The sequence below is a fragment of the Raphanus sativus genome, chromosome 4, assembly GCF_000801105.2.
Source record: "Raphanus sativus cultivar WK10039 chromosome 4, ASM80110v3, whole genome shotgun sequence".
Lineage (NCBI taxonomy): Eukaryota > Viridiplantae > Streptophyta > Magnoliopsida > Brassicales > Brassicaceae > Raphanus > Raphanus sativus.
Genome location: NC_079514.1, coordinates 41,254,377 through 41,274,729, shown reverse-complemented (window position 1 = coordinate 41,274,729; position 20,353 = coordinate 41,254,377). Strand labels below are relative to the sequence as shown.

General features: G+C 32.2%; 3 protein-coding genes across 5 annotated transcripts; 1 reads left to right on the top strand and 2 right to left on the bottom strand.

The window, feature by feature from the left end:
• Positions 1-43: 43 nt before the first annotated feature.
• On the bottom strand, positions 44-1,254 carry LOC108852722 (uncharacterized). Of its 2 annotated transcripts, XM_057006701.1 has the most exons (3): positions 1,046-1,254; positions 823-976; positions 44-630 (listed from the first exon to the last, which is right to left on the bottom strand). In XM_057006701.1, the coding sequence occupies exons 1-3, from the start codon at positions 1,121-1,123 to the stop codon at positions 245-247; spliced, it is 618 nt and encodes a 205-aa protein (XP_056862681.1). In that variant the 5' UTR covers positions 1,124-1,254; the 3' UTR covers positions 44-244. The 2 variants fall into 2 exon arrangements, with proteins under 2 accessions (XP_056862681.1, XP_018481716.1); XM_018626214.2 differs by having other exon boundaries at positions 44-976; positions 1,046-1,251.
• Positions 1,255-9,937: 8,683 nt separating this feature from the next.
• On the bottom strand, positions 9,938-12,958 carry LOC108851023 (patellin-1-like). Its single transcript, XM_057008304.1, has 2 exons — positions 12,944-12,958; positions 9,938-11,164 (listed from the first exon to the last, which is right to left on the bottom strand). Exons 1-2 carry the CDS (start codon positions 12,956-12,958, stop codon positions 9,938-9,940), a joined length of 1,242 nt encoding a protein of 413 aa, XP_056864284.1.
• A 4,997-nt stretch (positions 12,959-17,955) lies between these two features.
• On the top strand, positions 17,956-20,285 carry LOC108851013 (ribosome biogenesis protein NOP53). 2 transcript variants are annotated; one of them, XM_018624447.2, is made up of 10 exons: positions 17,956-18,205; positions 18,427-18,602; positions 18,701-18,752; positions 18,849-18,874; positions 18,955-19,038; positions 19,113-19,354; positions 19,443-19,565; positions 19,649-19,838; positions 19,932-20,011; positions 20,098-20,285. In XM_018624447.2, the coding sequence occupies exons 1-10, from the start codon at positions 18,037-18,039 to the stop codon at positions 20,102-20,104; spliced, it is 1,149 nt and encodes a 382-aa protein (XP_018479949.2). In that variant the 5' UTR covers positions 17,956-18,036; the 3' UTR covers positions 20,105-20,285. The 2 variants fall into 2 exon arrangements, with proteins under 2 accessions (XP_018479949.2, XP_056862791.1); XM_057006811.1 differs by lacking the exon at positions 20,098-20,285 and having other exon boundaries at positions 19,932-20,015.
• The last annotated feature ends 68 nt before the right edge of the window (positions 20,286-20,353 follow it).

Genomic DNA, 20,353 nt, shown 5'->3' with positions numbered 1-20,353 from the left:
CAAATGGAATGGCTTAGGAAAAAGTAGCTGTTGGTACTAGAAATGAAGTAAGAGACTAGGCATTATCATTGCACGTTGACGTCAAAAGAAGTATTGAGTTGTCGCAACCATAATAATTCTGTAATAGAATTAATATATCTAAAAAAAAACCTTTAAAATCGGAAATCAGTAAACAAACGTCTTTTTTTTTTATTTATTGTTACTGAACTCTTCCGTCTGCAAACAAAACGTCTACTTGGTCTTGTTACACCTCACCTCCCTCAACAGCAGCTCTCTTTTCCAAATCAGATTCCATTTTCCTGACAATGTCCTCTACTTCTTCCAACTCATCCATCTCCAATTCTTCAAAAGAACAACCACCTACCAGATCCAAAAACTCACCAGAAAACTCGATCAACTTCTGAGCATTGGAGACGTGTTGTTCCCTCTCCACAGACTGGGAGACTTGTACGACGGGAAAGACTTCTGGTTGTGGCATGAACTGGCGGGTTAGGATGAACACCCTTCCATCACTGATCACATCGCAGAGGCATTTCTCTATCCTTTTCAGTTTCTCCAGTGAAACAAGAGTACTAACCACAAGCCCCAGCATAGTATGATCCAGTGTTACTGTCTTGACATTCCAGATCAGAATCTCCAAATCTTCAATCTTTTGAGCCTTGAGCTCTTGAAGAACCAGCTCATCCATCTTCTCCAACAAACACGATCTGAACTTGCCCACATAAAGTCTATAAAAGATCACACCCTCGTTTACCACAGCCGTCTTCATCATACAGTAGTCAGACTCCATTACACCCATGAAGTCAATCAGATGAGAGATCAAAGCAACTTTTTCATCTCCTCCCGAGAAAGTTGGTGAAGGATGTTTGTCCTTTGATAAACCCAAAAGCTGAAGCAAATCTTTGCTCTCCTTGCCCTCAGTCTCTAGCAAATCAGCTATGCGTCTCAATGCCGGAATTGCAGTCTCGGAATCGCGCTGTGAATCACACAGATTTTTCACAATCAAATCATTTTTTCTGAATCATAACCTAAAATTACTACTTACCTCAATGTAGCTTGTAACTAAGTTCCTCAGCCTATCGAGATTGAGATCATCCGGAATCAGACCTCGGTTCGCCGCCATTTTCTTCTTCTTCTTCTTCTTCTTCTTCTTCTTCTTCTTCTTCGTTCGTCGACCGTTCTTTTTTTTTTCCCTCTAGATCTTTGTTTCTTCTACATGGGGAGGATGTCATGTAATTGGGCCTAGGCCTTTTTATCATTTTGGCTCATTTGTTACATTAATCCATTAATCTTTTTAAAATTATAAAACTAATAAGTTGTACTAGTTTAATTTACTAATTTACTAAAATTATTTTCCATTTTCAAAATAAAAAAAATTGTATACTATCTCATTTCTTTTTTCTTAAAAAAACATTAATAAACTTTAGTTTTGTTGGTTTTAGTTATAAGAATTAAAGGTTGCACACAAACAATTATAAGAATTAAATCATAAATATATTAATTAAACTTATTGATTCTAATGATAATCACTTTATTATATTAGTTTATCTCACATAAACTTAAATATATTTAATTTATAAATTTAATTATACTTATCATTACATTGAATAATAAACTTACTACATCTTTGCATATTTCACTATCTAATAAAAATTATATATACTTATATTATTTTATTTAATAATTTAAAAATTATCAAAATTTCTAAAAATCTTGTTAAAATATAAACATCTGTAATAATTTAATCCTGTTACAGTAGTCTTAATATCTTTTAATAACTTGTAAAAATAATATTACATTAATTAGTTATGAAGAGTAAGGTAATCATACAATTTTCTAAGAGTAATATTATTTTTGTAAAATAAATTATTTGGAAGTATTAAATTCGTATAATTTTTCGAAAAAAGTTTTTTGCATATTTTACATAGTATAAATGTTTTTGTATAAATCACTCTTTATACACATGACACTTTATATTTTGGTATTTTATGTCTCAATTATAATGTCATATATATATATATATATATATATTATTTAGAAAAATGAAAAACATAAACAGTATATAAATTTTTTTAATTATGAAGTGTCATTCTAACTTTTTTTCTTGTCACAAAAAATTGTAATTTTACCATTTCAATGCAAATTATATTTTTTTTAGCTAAAATTAATTGTAAATTGCATTGATTTTATAAAAAAAAACTATTTATCCGAAATATTATTGGCCAAAGAACTATAATTAGTAACAACTTACATATATTTCAATCACTTTCTTAATCTGTATGAAAAATATCAAAGTAACGTTTAATTAGAAACAGAGGAAGTATTATATTTTTTATTTTGTACATTTTTAATTTGTACATGTATAATTTAGATTTGAAAACGAATCGGACTCAAATATTTATAGAAAAAATTTTAAACACTAATTCTAAAAATTGAAGTTATTTAAATTTTAGATAATTTAGTGGTAAAACTCCTCAGTGATGTTTAGTTAACGGCAAAACCTCCAAACTAAAAATTTATCGGTAGTGATAGTAATTTTGACTGATACTGTAGACATATAGTTTAATCAATTAAGTAAAATTAGTTTAAGGTTTTCCCGTTAAATACTTAGTTTAGAGAGTTTTATCCTAAACAAACTTAATTGAAGGGTGTGGAAGTACCGTGACCTAGTGGTCAAGATTTAAACGTTTTTACACCCAAGTCTGGGGTTCGAATCCCAGGCGACATAATTTCTACATCAGGAAGTCTGGGTTTCAATTCCCGAGAAGGCGAATTATGCAGAATATTAGAGACAAATCTTACAAGGGATCTTTAGTATGGTGCAAAGAATATCGTCAGGAATGAATCTCATAGGACAGCTCAGAGTGATGCAGTCAGATATAGATTCTTATAAGACAGGTAGAATGGTCAGTTGTAATATCATCTATATAATGTTTCTCGTTGTTTCTAATAGTATAATAAACCCGACAAAAAAAAACTTAATTGAAGGGTTTTAGCGTTAAAAACCCTTTTAATTTCTATATTTGAACATTGACATAATATTGTTATGACATCTCATAATTATATAGAATACATGTCGTCATATTACTATACCATGTCGTCATTTTATTATGTCACGTAATCATATTTTAGAAAGTTATTGTGATAATGACACCTATAAAGATTATATCTCAAATAATATATAGAGCATACGTTTTAGATGTATTTTGACAAAATAACACAAATTAAAAATAAACAGTATAGATAGATTTGATTTGCTTATTATTATCTAAAATTTATTTTATTTATACTAATTATAGATTTATGATTTTAACGGACCAAATATTAATTATTATTTTGTTAAATTATGATCTATTTTAGAGTATTTGGACCCTCGACACAAACATTTCATTGTAATTAGGTGAATACCAAAATACAATGTATGTAACTGCTTGACAAAATTTAAAAACCATATTTCCCCTATTGCCACGATCACACCAATAGCAATGGATCGTGTAATCTTTGTGAAAGATTTTCTTAGAATAACCAAATCTGCGTGTAAAATTTTTTCTCCGAGTTAAAACCTCAAATCAACGTCGGCACCGGAGGACACGCCTCCTTTCCCGTCTGCTTCTCGATGCGAGATTGAAACTCAAACTCGTGATCTAAAGAAAAGCTTCAATCCCTGCAGGAACTCTATCCTCACCTTGAACATGATAAATCTTCATTCTTTTCAACTGCACAATAAATTACTGTCCTAAATGCGCCACCGCTTTTTAGACATTCACATATTTTTTCAAGACAATACAGATGTTATGCATATATTATTTTACGTATATGCCAAGGCCAGTTGACAGGAACATTACATGGACGGATATCATTTCTTTTACACGATTTAAAAGTAAGGAAACTGTAATATGGAATGAAAATGTTAGACTGCTACAATATGCCAAAACCATTTTTTCTAGAAGTAAATATATGGAATAAAAATAAGACTTTAGAAATGGTGAGTATAAAAATTAAAGAACATGCAGTGTCGTAGAAAATTTGGGACAAATTGAACTTTAAATTGTGATGCAGAGAATAATTAGGTATATTCTAGATATTTTAATATTTGATGTTTTATTTATTATTAAGATAATTACATTAATTGTTTTAGGGTTTTTATGATTTTTTTTATATAGTCGTTTAAGCTTTTAGTTTGTATTCAGATTATGATTTGATTAATAAAATAAATTTTTCAAAAGAGGTTTTGATAAACCACTGAAAAGAATATTCTTAAATCCTAAGAGCTTTTAATTAAGCACTGTGAAAAGTATTCACAAACCATAGTTTTCAGGTATTCTCAGAATCAACGGATCTAGTTCTATCCCTAGAAACTTCCGCTACATCAGTTGGTATCAGAGTTTTTGATAAAGTATATAGTCTTTTAGACTCTGTGGTATTTTAAATATTAAAATATATAGTTTTTTAGACTCTATAGTTGTATTTAGTTTATGATGATTTAATAAAAGGAGTTTTTCAGAAGAGGTTTTGATAAACCACTGAGAAGAGTATTCTCAAACCCTAAATAAATTTTTATAAATCACTGTGAAGAGTATTCACAAACTCTAGTTTTCGGGTATTCTCAGAATCAACGGATCTAATTCTATCTCTAGAAGCTTCCGCTACATCAAATTGTCTGTTTAACAAAAAGAAAACTATAGTTCTAAAGAAAAAACTTTAATTGTCATAAGCAAAAAGGAGAGATCGTATAAGAGTTCTCATTGTATAACTGCATAGATAACTTTGATTTTTTTTTCTTGCACGTTGCGAAAGCGTTACTATATAGTTTAGCTAATTTAAATTGCAATTTATCTCTCATAATAAAAGAAAGAGGAAGAGATTGTAGGAATGCCAGGACGTAGATGAGAGAGGAGGCAGCAAAAGTTCAGAAGCGGCCGATGTATTAGTCGGCGATGTAAACTCGGGCGATCGGCGTGACCCAAATGGCGCCGGACCAATTATTCACATTTCTAATCGAAGAGATCGTGTCTTCGTGTAGTCTTGTTGTCAAATAATTCACCAAATTCGAAGCTATTCCCTAAAACGCTAACGCTTCATACCTTTCTCATATAAACACGTACGAGACTATATAAAAATTGTGAATAAATTAAACAGAAGCAGTTAATCTATAACTAAATCATGTTTAAAATAATAAACAGAATTAATGTACCTTAAAATATGGATAAACAAAGTCTATGTATTTGACCTTTTCAGAATTTCAGTATTTTAATTCCGTGATACATAGACTTTATGAAAAATGCTTTATTAATTTTAGGACGGGTATTAGTATTAGATCTTTTCTTTTTTTTTTAATCTGAACCGAGTTCCAAATAATTATCTATAGATTTGATATCGATAAGTAGTCCACTCTTGGTTTTCTAATCTAAACTATTAAAATAAGAGTACAAATAAGATTTGACCCAAAATTTTCCTTAATAATTATAATTTTTGCCACTCATTAATAACTGTTAACTAGGTAGTTACCCGCGCCTTGCGCGGGATGAGATGGTTAGATCAGCAATTTTTCGAAAATATTAGAAAGTATATATATATAGTTTGGAATTTGGGTTTTGTGTGTTTTTTGTGTTTAATCTCGGTGGTGCTGATTTTACGGTATAGACGTCACTGAGATAGAAAGATATGTAAATCATTTACTTTAGTGACATTAAAAATTTACTGGAATATAAGAGTAAACACAAAACATGTTACCTGACAACTGCGAAAGTATGTAATCATTTATTTTATCCACTTCATCATTTGTGGGAGTGAGAATGGCTCGATGTCTATACAAATCCTTAACTGTTGAGGTTTGAAAAGCTTATCCATAAATCTTTTTTTCCATAGTCTCAATAGTTTATACATATCACCAGTGTGATTTATCTTACTCTGATTCATTTGCAAGAACTTGTATATAAAGATATAATTATTATTATACAATTTGATTTTCATATGAATGATTTTTGTATAATAACATACCTTCCTCATAGGTCATTGACTTCAAACATGTAAGGATTCCACAGAACTTGGCTGTATTCTTTGAACCATGTAAGAAGAACTGATTTTGTGTATAATATCTAATTCGAGTAAGATAAATATTATTAATATCTAATCAAATTATATGTACGTAAATATTTGTGTAATCACACTCTTTGCATAGGTTTTATGTATAAATATTATAAATATATAATCAAATTATTATGTATGTAAATTTTTGTGTAATCAAACTTGTTCTATATTTCTTTCTTTGCATCTTACTCTCGAACTCATTTTGTTTATCTCTCTATAGCTCTCTCTCTATGGCTCTCTCTCTCTCTCTATGGCTCTCTCTCTCTCTCTCTCTCTCTCTCTCTCTCTCTCTCTCTCTCTCTCTCTCTCTCTCTCTCTCTCTCCTCTCTCTCTCAGATTTTATCAGTATTGATGAGTGTTTAAAAAATAAGATTAAGATTTTAACATATTTTATTTTAAAGATACGAATCGTATTAATGCCCGCACACGGGCATTAATACGATTCTTATGTTTTATGTATAAATATTATTAATATCTAATCAAATGTTTGATGTATTATTAAAACTAAATTTGTTCTTCAGATGTTTTATGTATTAGTAAAACTAAATTTGTTCTCGATTCAGTCTTTGTGGTTCAAAACTATAAGCATTTTAGACATTACTTAATTCAATATAGTTGAGGTTTAAATTATTATCTCTCTATCTCTCTCTCTCTCTCTCTCTCTCTCTCTCTCTCTCTCTCTCCTCTCTCTCTCTCTCTCTCTTGGTATCCCCCTCATCGTAAACCCTTTTTTTTTTAGAAATATAAAAATGTAAACATTCTTTTAATTCATCGATTATCTTTTAACTACCACAATTTTGTTTTATATGGGAATGTTTCCTAGTTTAATATTTTATCATGAATTTTTCTTGGGTGAATTACCAACTAATCATAGTTTGCCAATTAATGTACAGTTTTATAAAATTTAAATAAATAAAATAATAATAATTTGTGTTAAGTTTTTAAAATAAATGAAAAATATTAGTAGCTGCCAAAAGATGAATTTTTTTAACAATTTTAAAACCGTCACAAAAGAGTAAATCATAAACATTAAACACTATACCCTAAACCCTCAGAAAAAACTTAAATCCTTGGGTAAAAATCCAAACACTAAACCCTAAATTCTTGGATATACCGTAAACCCTTGGGTAAATCTTAAACACTAAACTGTAAAATCTTGGATATACCCTAAACACTAAATCTCTATCTCTCTTTCTCTCTCTCTCTCTCTCTCTCTCTCTCTCTCTCTCTCTCTCTCTCTCTCTCCTCTCTCTCTCTCTTGGTATCCCCTTCATCGTAAACCTTTTGTTCTTTGAAAAATATAAAAATGTAAACATTCTTTTAATTCATAGATTATCTTTCAACTACCACAATTTTTATTTATATGAAAATGTTTCCTAGTTTAATATTTTATCATGAATTTTTCTTCGGTGAATTACCAACTAATCATAGTTTGTCAATTAATGTACAATATTTTTAAATATAATAAATAAAATAATAATAATTTGTGTTAAGTTTTTAAAATAAAAGAAAAATATTATTAGCTGCAAAAAGATGAATTTTTTTTAACAATTTTAAAACCGTCACAAAAAACTAAATCATAAACACTAAACACTATACCCTAAACCCATGGACAAAGCTTAAACCCATGGGTAAAAATCCAAACACTAAACCCTAAATTCTTGGATATACCCTAAACACTAAATCTCTCTCTCTCTCTCTCTCTCTCTCTCTCTCTCTCTCTCTCTCTCTCTCTCTCTCTCTCTCTCTCTCTCTCTCTCTCTCTCTCTCTCTCTCTCTCTCTCTCGGTATTCCCCTTCATCGTAAACCTTTTTTTTTTGAAAATATAAAGATGTAATCATTCTTTTAATTCATCGATTATCTTTTAACTACCACAATTTTGTTTTATATGGGAATGTTTCCTAGTTTAATATTTTATCATGAATTTTTCATGGGTGAATTACCAACTAATCATAGTTTGCCAATTAATGTACAGTTTTATAAAAATTTAATAAATAAAATAATAATAATTTGTGTTAAGTTTTTTAAATAAACGAAAAATATTAGTAGCTGCCAAAAGATGAATTTTTTTAACAATTTTAAAACCGTCACAAAAGAGTAAATCATAAACATTAAATACTATACCCTAAACCCTGGACAAAACTTAAATCCTTGGGTAAAAATCCAAACACTAAACCCTAAATTCTTGGATATACCCTAAACCCTTGGGTAAATCTTAAACACTAAACTGTAAAATCTTGGATATACCCTAAACACTAAATCTCTCTCTCTCTCTCTCTCTCTCTCTCTCTCTCGTATCCCCTTCATCGTAAACCTTTTGTTCTTTGAAAAAATATAAAAATGTAAACATTCTTTAATTCATAGATTATCTTTCAACTACCACAATTTTTATTTATATGGAAATGTTTCCTAGTTTAATATTTTATCATGAATTTTTCTTGGGTGAATTACCAACTAATCATAGTTTGTCAATTAATGTACAATATTTTTAAATATAATAAATAAAATAATAATAATTTGTGTTAAGTTTTTAAAATAAAAGAAAAAATATTATTAGCTGCAAAAAGATGAATTTTTTTTAACAATTTTAAAACCGTCACAAAAAAATTAAATCATAAACACTAAAAACACTATACCCTAAACCCATGGACAAAGCTAAACCCATGGGTAAAAATCCAAACACTAAACCCTAAATTCTTGGATATACCCTAAACACTAAATCTCTCTCTCTCTCTCTCTCTCTCTCTCTCTCTCTCTCTCTCTCTCTCTCTCTCTCTCTCTCTCTCTTGGTATCCCCTCATCGTAAACATTTTTTTTTGAGAAAAATAAAAATGTAACATTCTTTTAATTCATCGATTATCTTTTAACTACCACAATTTTGTTTTATATGGGAATGTTTCCTAGTTTAATATTTTATCATGAATTTGTTTTGGGTGAATTACCAACTAATCATAGTTTGCTAATTAATGTACAGTTTTTTAAACTATAATAAATAAAATAATAGTAATTTGTGTTAAGTTTTTAAAATAAATAAAAAATATTAGTAGCTGCCAAAAGATGAAATTTTTTAACAATTTAAAACCGTCACAAAAAATTAAATCATAAACACTAAACACTATACCCTGAACCCATGAACAAATTAAAACCATGGGTAAAAATCCAAACCCTAAACCCTAAATTATTGATATACCCTAAACCCTTGGGTAAATCCTAAATACTAAACTGTAAACTCTTGGGTATATCCTAAACACTAAATCTCTCTCTCTCTCTCTCTCCTCTCTCTCTCTCTCTCTCCTCTCCTCTCTCTCTCTCTCTCGGTATCCCCTTCATCGTAAACCTTTTTTTTTTTGAAAAATATAAAATGTAATCATTCTTTTAATTCATCGATTATCTTGTAACTACCACAATTTTTATTTATATGAAAATGATTCCTAATTTAATATTTTATCATGAATTTTTCTTGGGTGAATTACCAACTAATCATAGTTTGCCAATTAATGTACAATTTTTTTTAAATATAATAAATAAAATAATAATAATTTGTGTTAAGTTTTTAAAATAAAAGAAAAATATTATTAGCTGCAAAAAGATGAAATTTTTTAACAATTTTAAAACCGTCACAAAAAATTAAATCATAAACACTAAACATTATACCCTAAAAATTTATAATTTTTTTACTGATTCAATTAAATGCAAACAACTTTACATGCACAACGTCCTCGTATGTATTAAACAAACATATGTGTTTTACAGAATCTGCTCGATATTATTATAATGCAATGTGATCTAATCCAATGAAGTAGTTAAACAAATGTGTTTTCTTGTACTGTACGTCTAAGATCAAATCTCACATGTGCTCATCTGCAAAAGCTCTGAGACGATTAAACGATGATCCTCCTTCTCTCACCGTCTCTGCCGCTAAATCTCTCCACCTCGCCGCGTTTTTTCTATACTCCTCCCCCTTCTTCTCCTCCATCACTTCCTCAATGCACCGCCGTATCTCCCCGCTCTCCACCACAGCTGCTTCCCCTTCCTTCTTTTCCACCACCACCCTCACACCTGTCCTCCAACACTCCTCTAAAAGCTTCGCGTTCGTCATCTGATCAGTCCACTGCGGAAACGCAACCACCGGAACTCCCGCCACCAAGCTCTCCAGCGATATGTAATGAAAACACTGCATGCAACTATTACATACCTCTCTAGTGGCGAACTCGGGATAGTTGTCTTCGAACTGCTTGACCGCACGTCTGATGAACTGCCATAAGGCTCTCTTGCCGAGTCCAAGAGCGTTCCTGAAGTCACTGACGAACACGAACGAAGATTTAGCGTCAGGGCTGCTGAAATCAAGAGCCCTCACACACTTCTCTTGAAGCTGAATCCTCCAGTTAAGGAACTTGCTGAGTTTCTCCTTGTCGGAGAATAGCTCCTTGTTCTGAAACTCCCCATAGGAGCTGTAGATCACGACGTGACCTTCCTTGTCCACGCCGTGAGCGAACACCATCTTCTCGAACTCGCTGGCCTCTTCTCCCGCGGCTTCGACGAGCTCGTCGATTTTGTTTTCCTTGCGCCACTGGACTGTGTTTTTCAGCATCGTCAAGGCTTCCTTGACCTTGAAGTCTCTCGCGCGGAGGAACTTCAGGAGGATCACGTCGGATCTCTCGTCTTGGAGGAGAGGAACTCCATAGATGGAGACTTCCTCTGGCTCCACAGGCTCCGCCTCAGCGACGACGGTGGTCTCTACGACGACCGGGGCGGCGGATTCTTGAGGAGTGACGGAGACGATTGACTCTTCGATTGCTTCCACGGTCTTGGTTCCGTCTTCTTCAGCACCAGAGGCTTTCTCGGTGGTTACTGGCACAGCTTCTTTCTCCTCCGGCTTGGTCTCAGCCGGAGCCGCGGCCGCGGGTTCTGATGGTTTCTCCTCTGTCTTGACGGCTTCTTCTTGTGTCTCTTCTTCCTTTTTCTCCTCTGTTTTCTCTTCTTCTTTAGATTCCTCCGCCGGTTTCTTCTCCTCTGTTTTCTCTTCTTCTTTAGATTCCTCCACCCGCAATACGTCACGAAGCAACCGATCGATCTATGCTTCAAAACCCTAAACTGATCGCACCAAGAAACCACCATACCTATCTCATCGAGCTCTTCTCTGAAACTACTTACGATCTCTTCTTCTTTCTCTTCTCCGTCTTCTTTACTTCTGTGAAAAAAAATTAGTTACATTTTTCTAATGGAACCAAATAAGGAAACAAAGCAAAGAATTAAATGATCCGTTTTTCTTAAACTCCCTCACAGAGTGACACGTGGATCCGAGCCTTCTCATGCATTCTCACCAAAATCGTTTAAGGAAAGCCTTAAAAATGCTTCTCCTTTAATATATAGGGGATTAATCACAAATCAATTGACACATTTAATATAATGGTGGTCAGAAAACTCAGGTTACATTATTGAATATAAGTGTGTCATGTGATATAACAAATGGTTTCTGGTTGGTTTTGTGGTATTAATGGTGGTCAGAAAACTCAGGTTTCTCATGAGGTTATCATATTTTGGTCTCATGGGAAAGTGGCCAGCTATCCGACAATAAGTGCCAAATATGCTCATTACCGTTTATATATGAAATTCAACATTAATGTTTTATATGTTGCCCGTATAGGCAAAAAATCAAAGGGTGTATCATTTGGTCCCTAACATGTTCTTACTATTTGGTGATGTTTGGTAAGAAAATTAAAAGGTTTTACAACTAGGAGATTTGGAGGAGCAGGAATATGTTCTTTCCGTAGGGACTGAGATTTTTCAGGGACTTTGACTCTTTATGGAGCAATATGTGTGCTACTGGTATGTAACTTTACAATCAGGATTATTATTGAGAATTTGTATTTGAGCAGCTATTCTCGAAATATAAGGATTGATGTACGTTTTTTTGTAGTTTGGGCTGTCAGGGTATCAATCAGAATTTTTGTAATTTAAATAAAGATTGGTGGATAAGAACTGATGCAGAGTACCTTTGATTGGAAAGCACATTATTTCGATGAAATATAGGGGACGTTTGGTTTCAATGACAATAAGAATTGGACATATAAAACATCTTTTTTTTTGTAAAAATAGAAAACATCTATTCTTTTTAAAAACTTAAGTACATTAAATATAACTAAATAATAATGAAAATGTAATGTATACAAAATACAAAATACATAGTTTGATATATCCTGAATATATTTTCTATCTGATTATTTATTATAACAAAATATTTGCAAGAATATAAATACACATTAGCAACTAATTACAATACACTCAATAACAATATTTAAAATATTTACTATAATCAAAAACCAAATACTCTAAAATACTGAAAAATACATATTAATACCCGCACGGGCGTGCGGGTTGAGATCTAGTTGAAGATTAAAACATGATTTCCTGTCAACTAAATGATAACTTAGTTCATAACAAACTTTGAATTCGACAGATTAACATCTTGCCCCCAAGTTCTTTTTTTACCACTAGTTTACCTCCTCTAAGGTTACATTCGATATTATGTAAACTTTAGGAAATATAGTAATTGATAATATATATCGTAATTGATGGGTGGTGTTAACTGTTAAGTGATAACCATGTAATATGTTCTTGTTAATTGCTTACAATATGGATAAGTGATAGCCGTTTAATGTAGACATTTGACAAACTGTTACCTTTGATTAGTTTATCTGAAAAATCTTATCCATCAGCGACATGCAAAATAGATATTAAGATTTGAAATATATGGAAATAGGCTGTGTGATTTTTTTTGTCTGAGTGTTAGGGGAAAGAAGCTTCCTGTTTCCTGCCGTGATCTCTGACCTTTTGTAAGAACCATCTTTACCTTCTCGAAACTCATCTTTTCTAATTCCACAAATTGTTTTCTTAATTAAAGACTTCCATTATAATTGATGTCTTCATCAGCTCTACGAAGCTTCCTACTTCTTTTTTATTTTCCAGCTGAGATTTCTTCAATATAGACACTAAAAAGTTCCTTGAACTTTCATGACAATAGGACCACATATCTAAAGTTTTACAAAACATGTTTTACAATAATAAGTAAGTTTTCTAAGGAAACGTATGGGAGGCACGGGCCACGGCATACATAGTTGTAACTTTTTCGTACATCAGATAATGGGATAATATATTAGTTTACTGCCTTTTTCAAAACGATTTAGATAGAGTTATAGATAATGATTAGTGAAAGATATATAATAATAACTAGATAGATATAATGGTCAGTATAAGACTTTTGTAGCTATGTTATTCACCTACGTATGGGGGCACGGCATACATAATCGTAATGTTTGGCCACTTTTGACAATTTGACGATATGTTTGGCCGGAGATTCTTTTTTTTTCCAAGATTTCGTAGATTTCTATTGGTTTCCAATCAAAGATTGCATACATGTATTTTAAATTATAATGTAAAACGTAAAACCCAAAACTACTTAATTTTTTTTTTTTTTTTTTTATAAAAACTACTTAATTTTCTTATAGTGGACACAACGAATATACATATGCATAAACGACCGCATGCTTTTGTATATGTTTTGGGAGTATTTCTTGAAATTTGAGAGACCTTTTTTTCCATTTAATGACCCTTGGATTCATATGTTGACACAATAACATAAATAACTAGAGATATATATCTCCATATATGAGTGTATGTGACTGCGTCTGTGTGTGAATTTTTGTAACGATGAAAATCTAAGTTCAGATTTAGAACTGAGAAAGCTTATGTGTGTATATATATATTCTAGTGTTGTCTATAAAGAAAGTCCAAATTGGTTAACTACTAACTAAAACTTAATTTGATCTCAACAAAATATATACTAATTAATAACTAAATCTAGCTAAAATCAAATGAACCGCTACGTATCAATAAGGAACAGTCGTTAGGTTACAAACAATTTGGTTATAGTGCCAAAGATTTGATGCGTTTGATGCATCCAATAGAATTGGAACTATAGAGAGCGTGGTCCAAAAAGCTATTGATATCTTGCCCCCACCTTAGGAGTTAAGCCTTGATGGTCCTTTGTCTTCACGAAGAGAGAAAGGGAAAAATGCATAGATAGCTTGATGAGGTATTCTCAATAAATGCATCTACCGCCTTAAGATCATTTGTATACCTTACATTTACATCTTAAATTTTCAAAGTGAATTCTAGCAACAAATTTCCGATTTACCACTAACCTGAATCTGATAGCTTTTTTTTGTAACACACCTGCATCTGATAGCTAGAAGCCTAGAACTGAGCTTAATTCCCTATTTACCATTTACCTGAATCTGATAGCTAGAAGCCTAGTACTGAGCTTAAATAGTTATAGTCTAGTTAATAGTATTTCAAATAGGTGTATATATATTTTTAAAAAAATTCATTCTTTCAAATAGGTGTAGATTAATATATTCAAATAATTTTAAAAGCTGCAGAAAATGGTAAAAAAATATGAAGCAGATTAAACATTTAAAAGAAATTCAGATAAAACATTTATTTGCATAGGATAGGTCGTGAAAGAATCCCAAAAATTGTTTGCAAAATGACGAGAATGGTTTGGTTATTTGATGATCGTTCAGATATTAAGGAGCAAGAGATGCTGAGAACAACACGTAACAAACATAGCTAAAGAAGGAAAGGTTTCAAAAATGGTTCCAAACCTTATTAAATTTGACTTTACCGTAAAAGAGTGCACACTATACAATGACGTTGGGTCCAAAATCCAAATCAGAAACCACTTGACTTTTTTTCGATGCGATAACTTTTACTTCTCTTTCTTTTCCTCAATGGTATCACTCTTTTATGGGTTGTAAATCTTGTGAAGAATACCTATATATTTTAATAAATTCTTTTTAGCAAAAATGTTTGCGAGATTTACATAATTTAGGTTCGTAAAGCATAACATAATCTCTTCATCATAAATTCAATATTTCCGACAATACTGAATCTTACCATGACGTTTTCCGGTCCCGCCGGAATCTTGTGTGGTCTCTATATTTACTGCGACTGTCGTGAACAATCCTCGAAAACAAGTTCAAAAACACACGAGAAAAACGCGAGACGTTTTAGTAGCATTTGATCAAGAGTTGTGGTAATAAAGAAAACAGTACAAAAGAGAGTAAATGATCAAAAATAAGTGCACTAGGGTTAAGGATACGTTTGAAAACGATTTGACAAGCTTGCTCGTTGGCTAGATATTGCAACTTGCTGAGAGTTGAAACATGATCTTGAGGTAACTTTAGCTTATCTATAAAGATATCTATGAGAAGGACACAGAGAAAAAATCGAGGGTTCAAAACTTCAAATACGTATAACCACTAATAAGAAAAGATTCTTTCTCATTTCATATTATACTTACTTCTCTTGACCACAACATATATAGTCAGTGGCAAAGTGGTACATACTGTTAAAAATATTAAAGATAATGTTTAATAGATTACTCAACTCGACAGGACCTTGTTGGTTCCACCATTCCAAGATTCCTAAGCTTTCTATTATTATGGCTCATGTTCTGCCCTTTCATGTCAGAACATATTGGAATCAGATGACTTCGAAGCTTCTTTGTCGAAAGAGACAATCACTCTTTCAGAGATGAAACATAATGAGCTAGAGATGTTTCTTGAGTTCATATACAACGGTTCGCTTTCCGATACAAAGATGATGCAACACGTCCGAGTATTCTACCTAGCTGCATACAAATACAAAATTCCACACCTTCAAGATCTCTGCAGAAACCAGTTAATCGGCTCCATGAACACAAAAAAGTGTTCGATGTACTCAAGCTTGCAAAGATTCTGTGATAACCCGTCCCGTGGAACCACCTGCCCATAGACCCAAGTTCAATTGGTGACAGCTTGTCCTGTGGGAGAGTTGTTAAAGGGTGAGGTCGGGGGTTCGAACCTCACCAACAACCTAATTATGGAATTAGTGAGAACTCATAATGGAAGGGTTGAAGTCGGTGCGCTGCAGCGCTGTGAATTTGGGTCCATGGGAAGGTGTTCCACGGGACGGGTTGTTACAGATTCATTCTGACAAGATCCTCAAACATGCGGTCTCTGAGTTTTTCGCATCAAACATGGAGGGGATTTCATCCTCGAGCAAGTTCATGTCGTTCGTGAAGAGTGATCCGGCTCTTACTGTCCAAGCCATAAGAGGTCACGTTTACAAACTAAAAAGAAAACGTCAGGAAGAAAAAAGAAGTTCGAATGTTGAACCACGAAATAGCAACTTAAATTAGAATAAGGAATAACTTAAAAGAATTTTTATGATTACAAACTTGATATTTATCTTAGTATACATTTATTTATTTATTTAATATATTATATTGATTTAATTTCTATATATGTTTATACATTTTATTCTTATGAGAGAACGATATTACTTTCTTTAGTTTACAACTTTTGTTTTATTCTCATCAATTTATTATTTAATATATTATATTGATTTAATTTCTATATATGTTTATACATTTTATTCTTATGAGAGAACGATATTACTTTCTTTAGTTTACAACTTTTGTTTTATTCTCATCAATTTATTATTTGTACCAATCCTTGTGTATATATCCAGTCAGATTTATGAATAATCCGGTCTAAATGGTTTTTGTCCATCCATGCTTGATATTTTGAAATAAACAGTCAGAGACCATTATACCGAGATGACATATTAGAAATAAAGTTTTATATAGTAAATTGAAAAATTGACAAAAGTTATAGTAAATTGAAAGAAATACTAAGTGATATATAAATAATATTATCAGTCCACTTATTTCTACAATATTATTTGAGAAATCATATTTTTATGTGTCGTTCACACGTTAATTTTCACGGTGGTTAATTATATTGACACTTTTAAAAACTAAAAAATGTAATATTACCATTAATAACAATTGTTTGTATTTTCTTTTTCTAAATAAATTTCAATAATTTTTTATCAAATTTTTGTTTTTGGAAAAGCAGAGAAATTTATAAAACATACACTTACAGATTTTTAATGTACACGACTTTAAATTTTACTATTTTTTATCTTTTCTCAAAAACATAAAATAAAAATTATCTAGAATTTTATTTTAAAAGTATTTACTTTTATATAAACACGACTTCACATAATAAATTGAAAAATTAAAATAATTTATAAGTTTTTCTATAAAATAATAATATTTTATCAAATCCTAATAAGAAAATGATTTTAAGCATCATGTAATATCATATATTTCAAAAACTTTAGTTAAATAGATAATCTTAATAAACTAAAAATTCTACCTAAATACCATCAGTGATAATTATTTATTTCCTTTTAATTAAAATTTAATTAACATTTAACTTAAATTTCCTTTTCAACAATAGCACATAAATAATACAAGTAAATGATATTAAGTTAAATGTTAATTAAATTTAAGTTATTAAATACAACATTTACACGTATAGGAAAACAAACACCAATGATCGTTTTTAAAGTGGAACTACTCTATGAAATGTTGTGCTATCGTTGTATTCAACATACATAATACAGAATCCTTTTATTTCCTTTTTAACATATATTAAATGTTGTGTGATATTCTACATTTTTAAATTTTTATTATTAAGAATAAGTATTAGTTGTTGTTTTTTTACGCTCATGAAAATTCTGCACCACGTACTCCTTTCACCATGTTCACAACACCATGTTCACAACATATGCACATTGTTTTCACCCATTAATATATTATCGAATTTATAATCTGTCTTGAATGAGATTCCGAGAATTCAATGCACAAGCCCCATATCATTTCTGATGAAGGCCCATTAAAGCTACTTAAGGCCCATTATGTTTCTGTCTAAGCCCTACCCCTAGTATCCTCTTCTTCAACCATCTCCTTCCTCCTCTTTGAACACCAAACCAATCTTCACGCCGCCGAGAGAAACCGACACAGAGAGAAAGAGAGAGAGAGAGAGAGGCGAGATGGGGAAGGGTTCTAAGAGTTCAAGGAAAGGGAAGAAAGCATGGAGAGTTAACATAAGCACCGAGGACATCGAAGACTTCTTCGACAAAACCACCAAAGACGCTCTCTCCGGTGGCAATCTCTCCGCCGCTCCCAGCGAGGACCTCTTCCGCGTCCAGAAATCTCACGGTTCTCCTCTTTACTTCCTCCTCACGTTTAAGGGTTTTATCTAGAGTGTTTATGAGCTGCAAAGTATTCACCTTTACGATAACATTAGAATCAGCACAGTGATAGAATCTCGCCTCTTAGTGTTCCTGAGTCGTCTTACAGAGCAAAAGAGTATCCTTTAGATGTTATAGAAAGCAAAAGTTTAAAACTTTATTATGTTTTTGTTTTTTTTTTTGTATCAGACCTCCCGGTGAAACGTAAGATTGAGAAGAACAGAGAGAAAGTGCTTCGGTGTGACAGTGTTTTAAAGAAGAACCCATTTGTCCAGGTGGTGTCATCTTCCAAGCCCAAGTCAAAGATCAGTAAGAAGAAGAAGACAAGCGCTGTAGAAAGCAAACCACCTAAACAAGCTCAAAATGTAAGTGATAATGAGTTAGCACAGTAACAAAAGCTCACCGGTTATTGTCTGGACATGGGTTTGATTTTTCATATGATTTTTTTTCCCATTCTTTGCAGAATGTTGATGATGATTCTGTAATGATGGACTTGTGGGGCGATGATCATAAAGGTTTTGTTTACTTTAGTTCCCTCTGAATCCTTTTTTTGTTCTTTTTTGTCTTGACATGTTAAGACTTAACCTCTTCTTTGGTAATAAAACTTGCAGGAGAACATGAGAGCAACCCTAGAAAGGTAATAATGTCTCACCTGTAATTAAAAATTGTTGATTTGGTTTTTGAGACTGAACTCTTTTTTTTTTCTTGTTTGTACAGATTTGGAAAACGAATTCGACTATTCCGGCAGTAGAAGTTGATCCTGCAGGATGCTCATACAACCCTACAGCTGAAAGTCACGAGGTACTACAAAGCCTTTTACTAACTCTCACAGGCCTCTGAGCTTTGCATTGACATTCTCTCAATTATGTTTGCAGGATATGTTGGCTGAAGCAGTTGCTCAAGAAATGCAGAAAGTTTACAAAACCGAGTTAGGACCTGAGCCTGTTCCCTTGACTATCGATGGAAACAACAACATCGAAGACGAGGCTGGTCTCCTGAGCGTATGCAATAGAATAATCAATGGAAAGAGTACCTACTTTCTTGGTGTGGACAATGGTAGCGAAGGTGAAGAAGAGGAAGCTGACGCTGCAAATGAAGTGTCTGAAGCTGGGAATAAGTAAAGCTCTCTCTCTCTCTCTCTTCTTTGCTGTTGTTTTGTTTTTTACATAATGCATTGGCTAAGACTTAGATTTACATAACTGCAGAACCGCAAGAACCACAAAGAGGGTGACACGTGTGGTGTTGAACAAGCGAGCTAGACAAAAGGCGCTACGAGAAGAGGAGACAAAGGAGAAGCATAAAGAGAAGTTATCAAAGGAGATTGACAGGTATTATTTGAATTTTAATGCTCAAATAAAATATTTATTCAGACGAAGTTGTGTTCTTACTATTCTTCTTATTTTTTTGGTAGCTTGCCCAAAATAATAAAAGAAATAGCCGAAGAAGATAAGGAGAAACTGAACAAAAAGATAAGACAGACCATTGCTAAGGAGGAAGTGCTTAAGATACGTCCTCCTCGTTTGGGAAAGCACAAGTATGAGGCTCCTCCTGTTCAAGTCCTCTTAACAGAAGAGATGACCGGTTCACTTCGTAAGCTCAAGGTAATACATACTCTTGGTTCCCTTTTATGATCTTTGTGAGTTTTTGTTGGTAGACAAGAATCTAATGAGATCATTCTCTTTATGTTTTGAAAGGCGTGTTGCACACTTGCGAGAGATAGATTCAAGAGCCTGGAGAAGCGAGGAATACTTGTTCCATCAAAGACCATTAGAAGGTAAGTTCTGAAATCAAATGGGATCATACAGTAAACAGAATAGGTTAATGTTGTGTTCTTACTATCTATGGTCATGATTTGTGCAGGGACTAGGAAGGAACTCTTCTCACTTTGAAAAAAGCTTTTTGATGCTGATACTGTCTCAATAGACAACTCATATGTGTTCAACGTTAAGTTTGGTTTTATTGTTATAAATTGTGAGTTGGGGAGAAAAACAAAAAGATATTGCTACCAATTTCTTTACTCATAATGTCACAAACATGTTCTTCAGTCATTTCAATATAACAAATCAGTTAAAAATAATTTTTTTCTTTTTCTTCGGATGATTTTATAAAACATGTT

Bases quoted from the DNA above. Each gene is read 5' to 3' on its own strand.
- LOC108851013 (XM_018624447.2), top strand. From the start codon at position 18,037: ATGGGGAAGGGTTCTAAGAGTTCAAGGAAAGGGAAGAAAGCATGGAGA. The intron at 18,753-18,848 runs GTTTTGTTTACT...TAAAACTTGCAG, and splicing joins GTGGGGCGATGATCATAAAG to GAGAACATGAGAGCAACCCT. The intron at 19,839-19,931 runs GTAATACATACT...ATGTTTTGAAAG, and splicing joins GTTCACTTCGTAAGCTCAAG to GCGTGTTGCACACTTGCGAG.
- LOC108852722 (XM_018626214.2), bottom strand. From the start codon at position 1,123: ATGGCGGCGAACCGAGGTCTGATTCCGGATGATCTCAATCTCGATAGG. The intron at 977-1,045 runs GTAAGTAGTAAT...TGTGATTCACAG, and splicing joins TAGTTACAAGCTACATTGAG to CGCGATTCCGAGACTGCAAT.